The sequence below is a fragment of the Nelumbo nucifera genome, chromosome 3 (assembly GCF_055504915.1).
Source record: "Nelumbo nucifera cultivar China Antique chromosome 3, China Antique-T2T, whole genome shotgun sequence".
Lineage (NCBI taxonomy): Eukaryota > Viridiplantae > Streptophyta > Magnoliopsida > Proteales > Nelumbonaceae > Nelumbo > Nelumbo nucifera.
In genome coordinates, this window is record NC_142651.1 from 100,633,361 (window position 1) to 100,647,991 (window position 14,631).

A 14,631-nucleotide genomic window follows, 5' to 3' on the forward strand; every position below is an offset into this window, starting at 1 on the left:
AAGGGCAGATTTGTCCTTTTACCTTTTTATTATAAATATATCTTTTAGGGAGTCAACTGGTCACACCCACAAAATCTCGTCTCTTTCTTTCTCTCTTTCTAAACTCTCGACTTGACTCTGACACACTAAACAAGGATCCACTAAAACAAGGGCTCCACTCTTCTTCCATCACGGATTTGTATGTCTTCTATGTATTTGGATTATGGTGTTTTATAGATTTTGAATTATCAATTTGTTTTTATGAAATATGGTTATGGATTATCACACCATGCTACTATTAAGGTTTATGTGCTTTTTATTTGTATATTTAATCCAGATTGCATAATTTCATATTCTGGTTATTATTTACTTTTTAAAGTTGAGCTTTGTGTCACTTGGGCATTCACCCCAGGCATCTAGAAGCCCTTGCACTATTGTTGCACCTCTTGATTTGGAAGCATGGCCTATTTTGTAGGTCACCCTACCACATCCCACATCAAGATGGGCAACTATTTTCTAACATACACCAATGGACACAAAAGATTGCATATACTTTTTGCTGAGAAACTTCCATATATAATGCATGTTATCTTTATACTTTAATCACATCATAACTGATAGAAGAAAAAATAAACAGTAAATACCTCCTTATGACACCCCACTCAACACGAGTTAGCCTTGGAATGTGGCCTAAGCCAACATGATTCAAGTATTCAACAAACTCCCGTTTAGCAAACCATGGGTAATCGATTGCACTATAGAACCACTCAAAAGCACACCACCTACGCAGCATTGGAGATGACAGACAATGAGAAAGTGTTTCCTGCAATTGAAGGAAAAGGAAAAAATAAAAGTAAAAAAACTGGCAGTTAGGACTTCAAAAATAAGTTTTAACAAACAATTAGTGTGGAATATTTTTTACCTTCAGATCAAGTGCCTTGTCATGGAGTGAGGAAGCGTATCTATTCAATTGGTCATTTCCAGAACTCTCAGAAGATCTCAACTCCTTTGGGATCAATGCCTTTGGTATACATATCTTACGCCTACTCCTGAGCTTGGTGGGTAAACTAACTTGGTTTACAGGAGCAACCTCTATAGTTGATACAGCTGAATCATTCCCTCCTTGCTGATTGGTACTTGAAGAAGAACGTTCTAAAGTTTTAACTGATTTCCTTTGTTTTGGCAACATATTAACTTGATTAGTACGTTTACCTTTTGTCATGGGTTTCTTCTCTTCTTCAGCTGAGACCTATAAATCAGGGGCATCCAGAGTGGCATGGGTTAGATACTTGAAAAAGCTAAAAGAAATAGGATTATGGAGTACAATTCCTGTATCTATATCTTGGTGCATTTGGAATTAGAGAAATCAGACAGTATTCCAGAATCAAAGCTGCTCAATTGAAGATTTTGCCAAGAAATTTTTGGGAATTATTCATTCTTGAATAGCTGCAACAGATCATTTCATCAATACATCTCACTGCATCCTGCTACTATGTTTTTGTAATGTCTGGTAGGATTGATGCAGCATAATATACTTTTGTATAGTGGCTCACTGTACATGGTGATACTTGTGTATGCTTTCACAAGCTGAATGAATATAATACTTTACCTTTTGCTCAAAAAAAAAGGATAAAAGGTAACACCAAATTAAAAAGAAGAAACATAGAACTCAGAAGAGAAATGAGAAGATGCACTAATATTTGATGCTACAGAAGAATAATCTGATGACAAAATATTATCTTAAAAGCTCAAGACTACATTAAGCATGTAATCTCATATTAATTGATGCCCCCCTTGTCTAGAATAAAAAGATAGATCATATAGTATATAGGGGGTAATCACCAAGGGATTGAGATCCTGAAATATGTATGGTGGTCACTGCCTTGATGCAGAAACAGGTGAGAGGGAACTAGATAACAGGGTGACTAACGAACAACAGAACTCTTAGGTGACAGAGGTTCAAAGAACGGGAGCAGACATGTTTGTCAAGGGGCTCTGAAAGAAGAACTAGGGTTCCTTCAGGCTATGGAGCTTTTATTATTGTAGTACGTACATCAATGGGGGACATCAAGAACTCCAGAAGACCACAAGTTTGAGGCCAAACAAGGTTTTGGTGGTGGCTGAAACAAGGTGTGAAGTTACAGCTTTAATAATTTGTAGTCAAGAGACTCAAGTGGAGATTACAGAATCTGGAAGAGCAGAAACTTTTAATGTAACTCCCTTGGCTTTCATGACTACAGAGGACAATGGAATGCTAGAGAAATATGTAGGTATAAAGTGGAGCTACCAAGCAACTAACCAGTAAGGAAGTCCACGGAATAGAAACATAGATGAACACCATTTGCTTCTGAATCAAACGAGTAGTCTCTAACAAAGCCAAAAACTACAGCATTAATAAATCATTCAAAGCTCAACCAAGTTGAAAAAATTATTCACGATTTATGGATAACACCAGATGGAGTCCATGATAGTTAAGTCCTCAACCATATCGAATTGAACAAATGAGTCATATGAGAAGATTCAGTGATTGTTCTAGTAGGAATGTTCTATGTACTGTAAAGTTATATAGAAATAGGAGTTCTAAACATTCAAAATGAAATCACCCTGGATCCCAGGGACATGGTAACTTCCCTAACTTTCACTAATAGAAATCTTCATCATGTTCCCAATCGAAAGAAAATTGTGCTTCCCCAATAAGCCTGGCCTAGGGTGAGGTGCATCTCCAAGAAAACTCATCACCCAGCTTTCAAAATGGACCTGGCTGCCCAGGTTCCTAGAATAGCATCTATAACAATACCAACTATTACATAGTCTGAACTGAAGACAAGAAAATCAAAGTTGTATAGACAACAATATATAAGTTCCTTGAACATGTAAAGGACTACATTCCTTCCCCACAATCACACCAGAAATATCTGTAATCTGACAAAATCATATAATAATAACACCAAAAAGGTAAAGATTAGAAAAGGATTTCCATACCTCAGTTTTATGAGCTTCACTGAGATAAGGATCATTGTGAGTTTCAGATTTTGCAACCTGCAACTAGTGAACAAATTGGGTGGTCATTAGCATCACCCAGCTAACTAGATGATAAACTTCAGAATATGTGCAACTGCATGAGGAAAGGAATTTTCCAACAAGAATATGTCTTACTTTTGATGCCAATAACTTTCTTTGTCTACTTTTCATCTTAGGGGTAGATTGCTGCTTTGCTTCGGAAAGTGTACTAACATCAACAGCTGAATCTCTTCCCAGTTTGGCACCTTTTAGACCGGCATCTTCAACACAAGCCATTGACTGATGAGCTTTCTCCTCAGCTGTTGAAATTTTAGGTCTGGAATCACCAATGTCAGAAGTTCTCTTTTCTTCCTTAAATTGCACAGATGACTCTGGAATCACCAACAAAGCAACAAACTAAATTATTATCTCTGAAATTTCATAACAGAAAAAATTCCTTGTACTCTGATGCATAATTTCCTTCTGAATAGGAGGGAGAAATAATGTTAGTTCAAAGCTGGGTGGATCACTATACCCTTGAAAATTTTATTATTTAATCATATTTAAAGAAAATTCATCATCTTCACCTCCGGACTAGTTTATTTTGGATACCACCAATTGAGGGGTACATAAAATTGAACGTTAATGGCAGTAGTAGAGGAAATCCAGGCCCCTCAGGTGTAGGAGGATTGTTTAGAAATGAGTTAGGCCAGGTGGTGACACTCTTCCCACGACCAATTAGTTCTTGGGGATTCATTGGCGGCTGAAGCAATGGCAGTTGTAGAAGGGGTGGTTAAATCATAGGAGTTAGATGTGCACAAGCTGATGTTTTTTTTCTTTCTGTCATCATCAGTTGGTGGTTAAGTGGCTACAAAACAAAGGAAATGATTTATGGATGTACAAAAATGAGCTAAAGCAGATTAAATGGATAACAAGGGATATGGATATTAGAATTCAATAGGTTCAAAAGACAGCTAACAGAATGGCTGATGCTTTGGCAAAACAAGGGGTTGGGAGAAATCAAACATTTTGGGCTAGATTGCAAATTTTCGGTATTGGAGATAAGCTGTTTTATCTCCAATTGTACTTGTAGTTGTGCACTCTTATCTCTTCACTAATTAATGAAAGTTACAGTTATTGATAAAAAAATTATTATTTAATTATTTTATCAACTAAAAGACAAAGCAGTAAGTGTTTCAGTTCAGCAAATTCAGCCATTATCAAACGGCCTCTTAACCATCAAAAAATTCTAATTTGAATTTTTGGGGCATTTTTCTTCCTTCCAATATTTCTACCCAGCCCTGTTCTTCAATATTTGGACTGTAATACGGCCCAATTGATGTATAGCAGTGTTCGGAAGGGTTTGAAAATGTTTTTTGGCAATAAGGTGATGCTTTGTTAGTCAAAGTGCATGGTATATCTCTTATTGTTCCTATTTCCAAATTGCATTCCCAAAACCCTGTAGGATTTGATTGTGAGGAAATTGGCAGTGTGGAATATTGGGATTTAATTTGACCAAGAAGTTGGCAGATAACCAAGATTCCAAGAAGGTTGCAAGGGCTGGTATGATATCTATCAGCTGTCCAGACATTCAAATAACAAATGTAAAATCAGATGGGACAAATTTCTTAGAATGGGTGCAATCTGCCAAGCTCCATGTTGGTGGTAGGAGAAATTGGGTTACCTTACTGGTAAAGAAAAGGAACTCAACCTTGAAGATCTTGCACATGGAAAGACGGAACAGGAAAATTTAATGGTTATGTCATGGCTGGTGAGTTCCGTGCATCTTAACATTGTCAAAACTATGTGTGTCAACTGAGAAGAGAGAATAATGATCTTCAGCAGCGGCAGGGGGTGCATTTGCTTCTATGTACTTTTCAGCCTTGCAGTCATTGTGGAAGGAAACAGATCTGGAGGTAGAAGAATGACATTGTCCAAAGGATGCCAAAAGATAATAAGAAGTTAGAGGAATCTTTGAATTTAGTGAGACCATCACATTTGGGCACACCACATTTTTGATGCCCTAGTGAAATGGTTAATAAACCAATGTTTGTAATGATCATAGAAGTCAAAACATGAGGTGCTATTGTGGAAAATGGGATATGTCCAAATCCCTCCCTTTAACAATAGAAAAAACTGCTTACCAGATTCCATTGTAGATGATGGCATCATCAAAGATAAATCTGCCAGAGTTTGCAGTGCATCCAAGGCTGAGTTTTCATCTAACAAAAATATGATAAATAATAAGAGAACTAAGAATGGAATTTATAACAAACATTCAAAAGACAAGAGTGAACAAAATGAAGGTTAAAAGTGAGGTTAGTTTTTCTGTTCAACAAAATGATGCTCAAGAACTCTTCAATATGAAACAGAAATACAGATAAGCTTTCAGATAAAAATATTGCATCTTGTCAAAGAATAAAAAATTGATCAAGCATGCATTTTTTCAGTATAAAGAAAGAATGACAATTTATTAAAAGAGGGAAAATCTAGTCGAATAAAAGGGAGGAGTTTAAGCACAAGATGCAATAAGAACTATCAATATTGCATTTCATAATAAGAATATTGCAACCATAAAATTAATCACTTCTAAGAATGCCCTTGCTTCAATATTTGTCCATCTATAGTTGGGCTAATCTGTCACTAAAGAGAACAAGGCTCTAAAACTTCAAAATCACTACCAATTTGAGAATCACTAAAATGAACGAAAGACCCTCCAAGCTCCTCTCCTTCTTCCTTCTTAGAAGCAGAACAATCATATTGGTAGAAACAGTAAGACTATGACACCAAGGAGAGAAGTCTTAAAATACCTTAGGTTTGGCATACTATGGATTCCCCAACCAAATCTACCTACTCAAGCCACCAATTCCTTGAGTAATAGGTAGGCTAATGTAAAGAATATGCTCAGCATATCTAGTATATCAAACAAATCCAAGAGTAAAAAAGAAAACAACAGTAAGCCATATCAAGCAAGATTAGAAGTAGAAAAGCAAAAGAATGGAGAAAATCCTATCACTGTTAAATGAACAAAACAAGAGAAGCAAGAGCCATAAAAAAACTAAGAAATAAGATGTCTACTCAAGAGTCTGCCTTCAATTGCATCTGGAACTTTATGTGATAGGCGAATACAACTTAGATTAAAAGGAAAATTCTATAAATAGTTGTAAGGCCAGCTATGCTGTATGGAACAAAGTGTTGGGCAATCAAGAAACATGTCTAAAAAATGAGTGTGGCAGAAATGTGTATGCTGAGATGGATGAGTGGAAAACTAGAAAGGACAGGACTGGAAATGAAGTCGTTCAAAGCAATAGACTAAGATGGTTTGGTCACATGCATGGAATACCATCAACAACACCAGTAAGAAGTGATTTGTTCCAAATCCAAGGGGCTAGATAGGGGTAGACCAAAAAGGACATGGTAGATGTAGTATGAAATGATTTAAGCACCAATTATTTAACATTTGGATATAGCATTAAAAGAATAGATTGAAGAAATACAAATCATGTAGCAAAGCCATATGGTTGGGATAAGGCTTGAATGATGATGAATTTCTTCACATAATCGCATTTGAATTAAAAAAAATGCAATTTTATCAGCTTCTCAGTTTCCTAGCCCTTGCCTTCAATGTTTTGCAATAAATTTTTTTGGGCAGTTTTTTGCGCCTCCCTTGGATTAAGCACATCTCAACATATCTCTCCTTGTTCTCTTTCAAATTTATTCATTTTCTCCTTTGAATTTTTTTGATCAGTAACAGAAAAAGATTTTATTAATTAAGAAGAATAGAACAAGTACAAGTCATGGGTAGCCTTGGCTACCCCGCTATGTAATTTCAACCTTCACAAACCAAGAAACTTTGGTTTCTTTATCTTTACAACTGAGCCTAAAAACACTGTTCCCTATTAACCCCTTGCTTTGCTAACTAATCTGCTAGACTATTGACCATTCTTGGAATCCACTGAATTGACAAAAGCATGTCCCTTGAGAGTCTTCTAAACTTTTTGATCTCATTTCTGAAGTACCAGGGAGTTTTTTCATTCTCCTTCAACCAGCTTATGACTACTTTGGAATCTCCTTCAACTACCAGCTTCCTTACCCCCATTTCCACTGCTTTTTGCACCCCAAACATAATTGCACTCAATTCCGCTGTTGTGGAATCTCCTGTTCCAATAGGGCCTGAATACAATCCCACAATTCTCCCATGTTCATTTCTAATCACCCTTCCTATTCCAGAAGAACCCAAATTACCAAAGCTACTGCCATCAAAGTTTAGCTTAAGGAAACCTAACTCAGGAGGACAAGGATCCCAATCCCTTAATATTCTCTTTCTAGCTATAGGAACCTCAAACATAGCTAGAAGATGCAGAATTCAGAAGAACAGAAAAAGTCAACAGCAGATAGCAGTGTCAAAGGTGTTTGCTAGGATAAAAGGAGCTCCATTTGGCATTGGGCCCAAGAAGATAGTAAGAAAACACAAAAATGTAGTCAGAAGACAACAAGAAGATTGCAATAAAAAATCAAACCAGAAGACTGATTGAGTCGGTCTTCTTGTTGGGTAGCGGTTGTGGGTGCTTGGGGTCTTGTAAGGGCATCAGTATTGTTTGTTTTGATGATCGGGGTTGTATTCGGTCAATGTTTTGTATCGTTTATGTGTATTTTTGCAAGGGGTTTGGTTTTTGAGGGGCTGGCCATGTTGGGATGGTTTGGGCTTACTGGGTTTTGTTTTATCTTTGTTGGGTGTTCCTTGGATTGTTCTTTTCCCTCAGGTGATTGCTTATCACCTTTCCTTGTATCTTCATCAAAAATATTCTCTTTTTGGAGGAAGATGAGGCTGCAACTGTTCCCTAATTCCTGATTACATCACCGAAGGTAAAGTCAGAGAACACACTCAAAGATTTTATCCAGTCTGCCACTTTTACCATAATCCCTTCTATCAAAGCTTCCTTGCTTCTTTTCTTCTCCTCAAAGATTCACAGATATCTTTCCTCCCATAGTGCCCATACCACTGCTACCCTCGTGCATCTCCATTGTATTCTCCCCCTTCTTTTTCGCCACCTGAAAGTAGAAGCATCAAACAACCAGTCCAGCCAGTCAAGGGTGTTCCACCTACAACCAAAGAGTTAAAAAACCAATCCCAAATACAGCAAGCAAAGGGAAAAGAAATGGGCAAATGATAAGCAGTTTCATTGATAGACTCACACAAATAGCACCAATTTGGGGAAAGGCATCAACCGGGTCTCTTCCTCTACAGCAAATCACATATATTAATTGCACCATGGAAAACCCAACAAAAAGCACCTGCTTTTGGAGGAATAGGCCAACAACAAAATTCTTTAATCGGGAAAGACACGGCAGATGTTCTGTGAGAGCCCATGAATGCCAACCACAACCTTGTGCCACATTCTTTTTTTTCTTTTTTTTCAATCTTCCTAATCCCAATCTGCCAAGATCCTTCCTTCTACCCACTACTTCCCACTTGATCAAATGACCTTTCCTTTCCTCGCCTGGTTCCCACAAAAAAATCTCTCATTATTTTCTCTAACTTTTTAATTATGGCTTAAGGCTTGCAAAGCACTGAGAGGTAATAAACTGGGAAGTTTGCTAAAATCAACTTAATAAGAGTTATCCTACCCCTAGAGAGATATAATTTCTCTTCCACATTGCCAACTTCTTTTCAAACCTCTCCATTAAATAATTCAATGGCTAATCGCTTGACAAGCACCCTAACTCTCCCGCCCACACGTCTAACATTCTTAGATTCCTAGCCCCTACCTCATCCTCATTCTCACAAAAGATGATGCCATCCACAAATTGCATGTGGGATATCACCAATCTATCTCTTCCTATTCGCCACCCCTTTATTAATCTCATCTCATTAGCTTTCAAAATCAATCTGCTAAACACTTCCATTATGACAATGAAAAGAAAGGAGGAGAGGGGTCCCCTTGTCTCAAACCTCTTAATGCACAAAAAAAAAGTCCTTTACCACCCCACTTACCAAGACTAGAAAATGGCAAGTTTGCAAAAACCCTCTAATCCATTTGCACCATCTTGCACCAAAACCACAACTCCTCAAGGCTTCAACTAAAAAATTGCAATCCATAAAATCGTGGGCTTTCTCCAAATCTAGCTTACAAACAACAGCCTTCCTCCCGAATTTCTTAAACTCCTCCACACATTCATCGGTAATAAGCAATTGGTCCAAGACTTGTCTCTCTTCAATGAAAGCCCCTGAAATTGAGAGATAATTGACAAGAGAGCCTTTTTTAACCAAAGGGAAAGGACCTTGGCTAGAATTTTGTACTAATTCATTACCAAGCTGATTGGTCTAAAAATCGTTGGGATGGCGAGCCCAGATTTCTTAGGGATCAAAACAATGAAAGTAGCACCAACATCCCTACTAATAATCCCTCTATGAAAAAATTCCTCAAAGACTTTCGTTAAGTCCCCTTTAATCTACTCCCAACAATCTCAGTAGAAATCCATGGTAAAACCATCAGGTCCAAGTACCTTAAAACAATCCATAGAAAAAATTGCATCATTGCATCCTTTACCTCTTCCAAATCAAATTTTTTCTCCAAATCTCTACTCAAAGTACATCTAGGGATGGCCACTCCAAACCCTCCAACTTCAATCTCTCTAAAACTAGCCTTCTATAAATTGATTTAAAATGATCCACAAAGGCCTTTGCAATATCTTTCTATTGTTGTACCATCCTCCAGTTTCAACATATATATGAAATTTTCCCTCCTCTCATTTGCAACCATATGGAAGAAATGTTCATTCTTATCTCCTTCATTGATCTATCTCACCCTTGATTTCTGCTTCCAATTTATGTCATGTTTCAACAAGGTGGCTTCCAACTATTTTTTCAAATTTAATCTCTCCTCCTTTTCTCATTCTACCATTTGTCCCTACTCTTCCTTTCTATCAATCTCTTCAATTCGACTAATCAAGCTTGATTTTCTCTCTTCAACTCTCCCAAAATTATTAATATTCCATTCCTTAATTATTTTCTTTCAGATTTTGAAGCTTCCTATGAAATTTAATCCCTTCACCCTTCCTTAATTATTTTCTTTCAGATTTTGAAGATTCCTATGAAATTTAATCCCTTCACCCTCAGCTTGGAGATTGTCCTGTTCCCACCAGTCCCTAACCTTCTATACAAATCCAGGGCAGTAAGCCACATATTTTCAAAACTAAAGGGCCTCAATCCTCCATTAAAATATTAACAAAGGCTATAGGCCAATGATCTGAAGTGAGTCTAGGCAGAGTTCTACCTATCAAGTTATCCCAATGCACCTCCCAACCTTGGGAAACAAGAAATCTATCCAATTTTGAACAAACAAGGTTCTCCTAACTATTGGACCAAGTGAATCTAAGTTGTCCAGTCACAATTTCCTTAAGCACAAAGGTTTCTACAAAACTATTAAACCTTCTCCTACTGGTGGTTACCCTCTATCTTGGATTGTTAGACTCTTCAGTACGTATAATCACGTTAAAATCACTTCCCACACACCAAGGACCTTGCCAAAAACCTCTAATGTCTACCCATTCTTCCACATTTCATCCCTTTCCCTATATGAATTAGGCCCATAAATATTCATCATAACCCAAACAAAATTGTCATTCACACTTCACAATTTTACAAATACAAAGAGTCTACCTATCGATTCCTCTAAGCATTCCACCAAATCCTCACTCCAAAGGGTAACTATCCCCCTGGAAGCACCCCAAAGGAGCCTGAGCCCACCCAATGCCCCTACCTCCCTAGATACCCCTCACCCATTTTCTGTCAAATTCCTATCTTTTGATTCTTGTAGCAACAACACCTCTGACTTTCCTCTCCTGATTACTTCCATAATAATCCTTCTTTTGTTTGTGTTTTCCAGCCCTCTAAAATTCCAACTCAAAACCTTCATTTCAACACAACTACTAGAGCCCTTCTTCTGATCCTTTCAACCTACTACCTTTCCTCCTCCCACTTCTCTCCCCTGACTCCACACTCTTGCCCCAATCAACTTTGAATTTTTCCACTTTTTCCACCAGCATCAATTTCCTTCTTCTGAACCTTTTCTAAAGCTAGAATAGTGATTTTCAGCCCTATCCTCTCTACTCATTGCTTCAAAGGATTTATCCTTATCAGATCCACACTCTTTGGCCCAAACCACTCCTTGAGTTCTACCTTCTACCTCTTTCTTCCCAATAATCTCTCCCTCTTTTCCCCTTTTTCCCAGCCCGCTCATACACTCCATCATCTTCGCTTCTAACGCTTCTCCATTCTTTTCTTGTAGGTGAACTCCACAATACCTTTCCAGCCTCTTTGATTTTGACTTTCTAAGACAGCCAAAGAAAGGGGGAAGAATTATATAGAAGCCACTAGAGCAGTTGTGATTTGAACAATTTGGGAAGAAGGGAATAATAGAATTTTCCAGGTGAAGGTGAAAACCAGGGAGGCAATCATAGGGAATATAATTGTGAAGGTAGCACATTAGGTGAAAAAATTGGCACTTTTCAAAGATTACTCAGTGGACAACATTATTAGAGGACGGATAGTGGTGGAGGCTTCCACTACATGAAGGCACATAAGACATGAGAAATGAACTCCAAAATGTAATAAAATCAAACTGAATTTTGATGGTAACCCTAGTAGCAACCCCAGACCATCCAAAGTGGGTGAAGTTTCCAAAAACCATGAAGGCAGAATTATGGCTTTATACTTGGGGCCACTTCATTATGGAGATTCTCTGAGGCCAAAAATATTAGCATAAAGAATTAAAGACAAGGGTTGAGGATTACAAAATAGTTAGGCAAACAGAATTTGAGGTGGAAGGTGATTCTACACTAGTAGGAGGCTAGGTGAGAATGGATAGTTTCGGAGTTTGGAACCACAGAATAGCTATGCGAAAGGTGTGGCACCTAGCAAAAAAATGAGGGAGATTCAAATGGGCTAGAAGAATAGAAAATGCTAGGCTGATGCACTCACCAAGCAAGGAACAAACAGGGCTGAGCTGTTTTGGGCTTCTTCATAAATTAATAATATCATTGCAGGGTGGTAATGCATTATGTATAGTTAAACTACATTCATATGCTATTGAATAAAATTTACAGTTTCCAACAGAAAAAGGCATCACAAGGTCCTTAGGTAGCCTCAACTACAACCCCTAAGTATTATGTACAAAAGCTATAAGCTAGATCCCTATTAGTTACTCCCCAAAACAATTGATCCATATTCGCCCCTTGTTTGGCTAGAGTACCTGATATATTATTTGCTTCACATCTCCTTTTTCTTACAAGTAATATGCATTTTATTAATCGAAAAAGGTATCCAGCACAAGGAACCCTAGGAGAGGCGTGAGATGCAACCTCTCCCATCATAAAATTAACATTACCAGCTTACAACTGAACCCGATACAATAGATCTCTGTTCACCTGTTGCTTAGCCAAAGTATCCACAAAAGCATTAGCAGTCCTCCTCACCCAATGTATACTCAGTGTCAGTGCCACATTTCTTGCTAACCACAGATTCCAGATCTTTCAACCACCCCACTACCAGCACAGAATCACCTTCAATCATCAAGTTTTCTACATTCAGCTAGTTTGCAATATGAACTCCTAGCATAACTATAAACAATCCAGCTCTAGTAGAGTCCCCCATTCCCACTGGTCCTGAGAAAAGTGCAAGGGCATGTCCTTCCTTATCCCTAATAATCCCCTCCCAACTCCTAAAAGGCCTGTGATGCCTGGCTACTCCCATCAAAACTCCGTTTTACAAACCCTTATGGAGGGGGGACTGGTTTACACCAGACTTCAGTAGAATGGAAAACCTGTGGGGAACCTGACTAGCAAAAGAGACTAAAAAAGGATGCACAAGAAGACACCCTTAGGGTGTGGGATCCAAATTCTTCTATCCTGTTCATTAAGAGTGAGCTCTTAATTCCTGTGCTAGAAAGGAGACAAGAGAACTCTTGAACTCACAAAGAGCAAAAGATCCCACAAGAAAAAGTGATGATTCACTGACTATTTTATCACTAAGCTTAGTTATTTGTCATAAAGCTGTGAGACTGCAATGAGCATTGCAAAGGATAATATATTTGAAATTGTCAGTGCTAAGTTATACTTGAGCAGAGTTGAGAGGATGATATGGGTGGTAGGAGGGAATCAATAATGGCTTCCTCTTCTATTAGATACTATTAGAGTCCACTCCCTGTATCATGCAAAGTATCAAGATGTTGTAGCTAATCAGAAGCTTTTAATGGATACCCTGGAGAACCTTCATGCTACTATGGGAACCAAGTCCATGATCCTATTATAGGAGGAAAGGAGCTAGACTTGCATCAGCTCTTTGTAGTGACCTCAAGAGGTGGGATTGGGCAGTTCATTAGAGAGAGATGGAAATATATAACTGTAGAGATAAAGAGAGTTAGCCGAGGAGGCTATTTTTTGTATTTTTACCTCCTGCTGTATTTTATTTTATCTTGTACACTAAGGACAATTTGGTCCTTTACAGTTTAATATAAATATCTTTCTTAGGGTGTTGATCTCTCCATTGGACACACCCACAAATCTGTTGCTGTCTCTCCTTTTTCCTGGGTTTACAGACTTAGATCAGACTCCGACATGGTATCAAAGCAAGTCACGATCTGATCTACTGAGTTTACTTCTCTGTTCTTTGAATCTTTTGGCATCTAGGGGTCTTCCTAACAATACTTGGGAACCCTTTAGTGCCCTAGAATATTCTCTCCCAAGGCTGTTACAATCAGATCTTGTCTGAAATCTAGAAGTCTGCACCACCAGATTTACTTCTTTTCTTTGACCTGCACTTGGAGACATCAGATCTGCTTGAAACTCAAGATCTACTGTCGCCCAGAGGAGTTCTTGTGATCCTGTTCAGCCTGGTTGAAATCGATTTGGTTTAAGAAGGGTTTTATTCTTCTCTTGGTTCAGCATACTGTGACGGTTTCCTTTTCTGGACATCTGAGTGAAAGGTACCTTCCCACATCATCTCTTCTTCGATTTCTGATATCAGTCTTGGAAATCAGCAATTTTTTATGCTAATGGCTTCGGAAAGAATGGATGTCCTTCCTGTTAAATTTAATGGATCAAACTATGCATTGTGGAAGTTTAACTTCCAGTTTCATATTAGATGTCATTCAAACCAATAAAATTAGCAGAATATTTCAGATTAAAGCAAAAGAAAGTAAGGAAGAAGAAGAAGACAGCAAGAAGAAGAAGGAAGATTGGAGAAGAAAGCAGGAATAGATGACTCGACTGGAGGAGACTCTATAGAAGATTCAATGGGAATTGGAAGAGGAACAGATGGTGACAATGCAAACAACTCCTCTGAATGCTCCCCCTAAAGAGAAGTACCAAAGAAAGGAACATACTCTGCAAATGTGACATCTCTAGAAACAAAGCGAGTGCCATGAACCGGATCAAAACAGCAGTACCCCTTCTGTGTGGAAGCATATCCCAAAAAGAGACACTTGTATGCACTCAAACTTATGTCTTTGATGACTGTGAACATGAACATAGCAAGTGCACCCAAACACCCTGAGAGGAAGAGAGAAGAGATCCTCATTTGGGAAAAGCAAGCTAAAGGGAGTTTTAAACCCCAGAACCCAAGAAGGCACTCGGTTTATCAAGTATGTAGCT

At 38.1% G+C, this 14,631-nt stretch overlaps 1 protein-coding gene across 6 annotated transcripts in view; it reads right to left on the reverse strand.

The window, feature by feature from the left end:
- LOC104587580 (protein ALWAYS EARLY 3-like) overlaps positions 1–14,631 on the reverse strand; it is a 115,808-nt gene that overhangs the window by 27,513 nt on the left and 73,664 nt on the right. For 5 of the 6 annotated variants that reach the window (XM_088900288.1, XM_088900290.1, XM_088900289.1 and 2 more), the window contains 5 exons: positions 5,124–5,201; positions 3,136–3,371; positions 2,962–3,024; positions 902–1,228; positions 624–802 (listed from right to left, as the gene is read on the reverse strand). In XM_088900288.1, coding sequence (XP_088756414.1) covers positions 624–802; positions 902–1,228; positions 2,962–3,024; positions 3,136–3,371; positions 5,124–5,201 — 883 coding nt within the window. The remainder of the gene's footprint in view (positions 1–623; positions 803–901; positions 1,229–2,961; positions 3,025–3,135; positions 3,372–5,123; positions 5,202–14,631) is intronic. The other variant, XM_010245245.3, reaches the window with a different exon arrangement.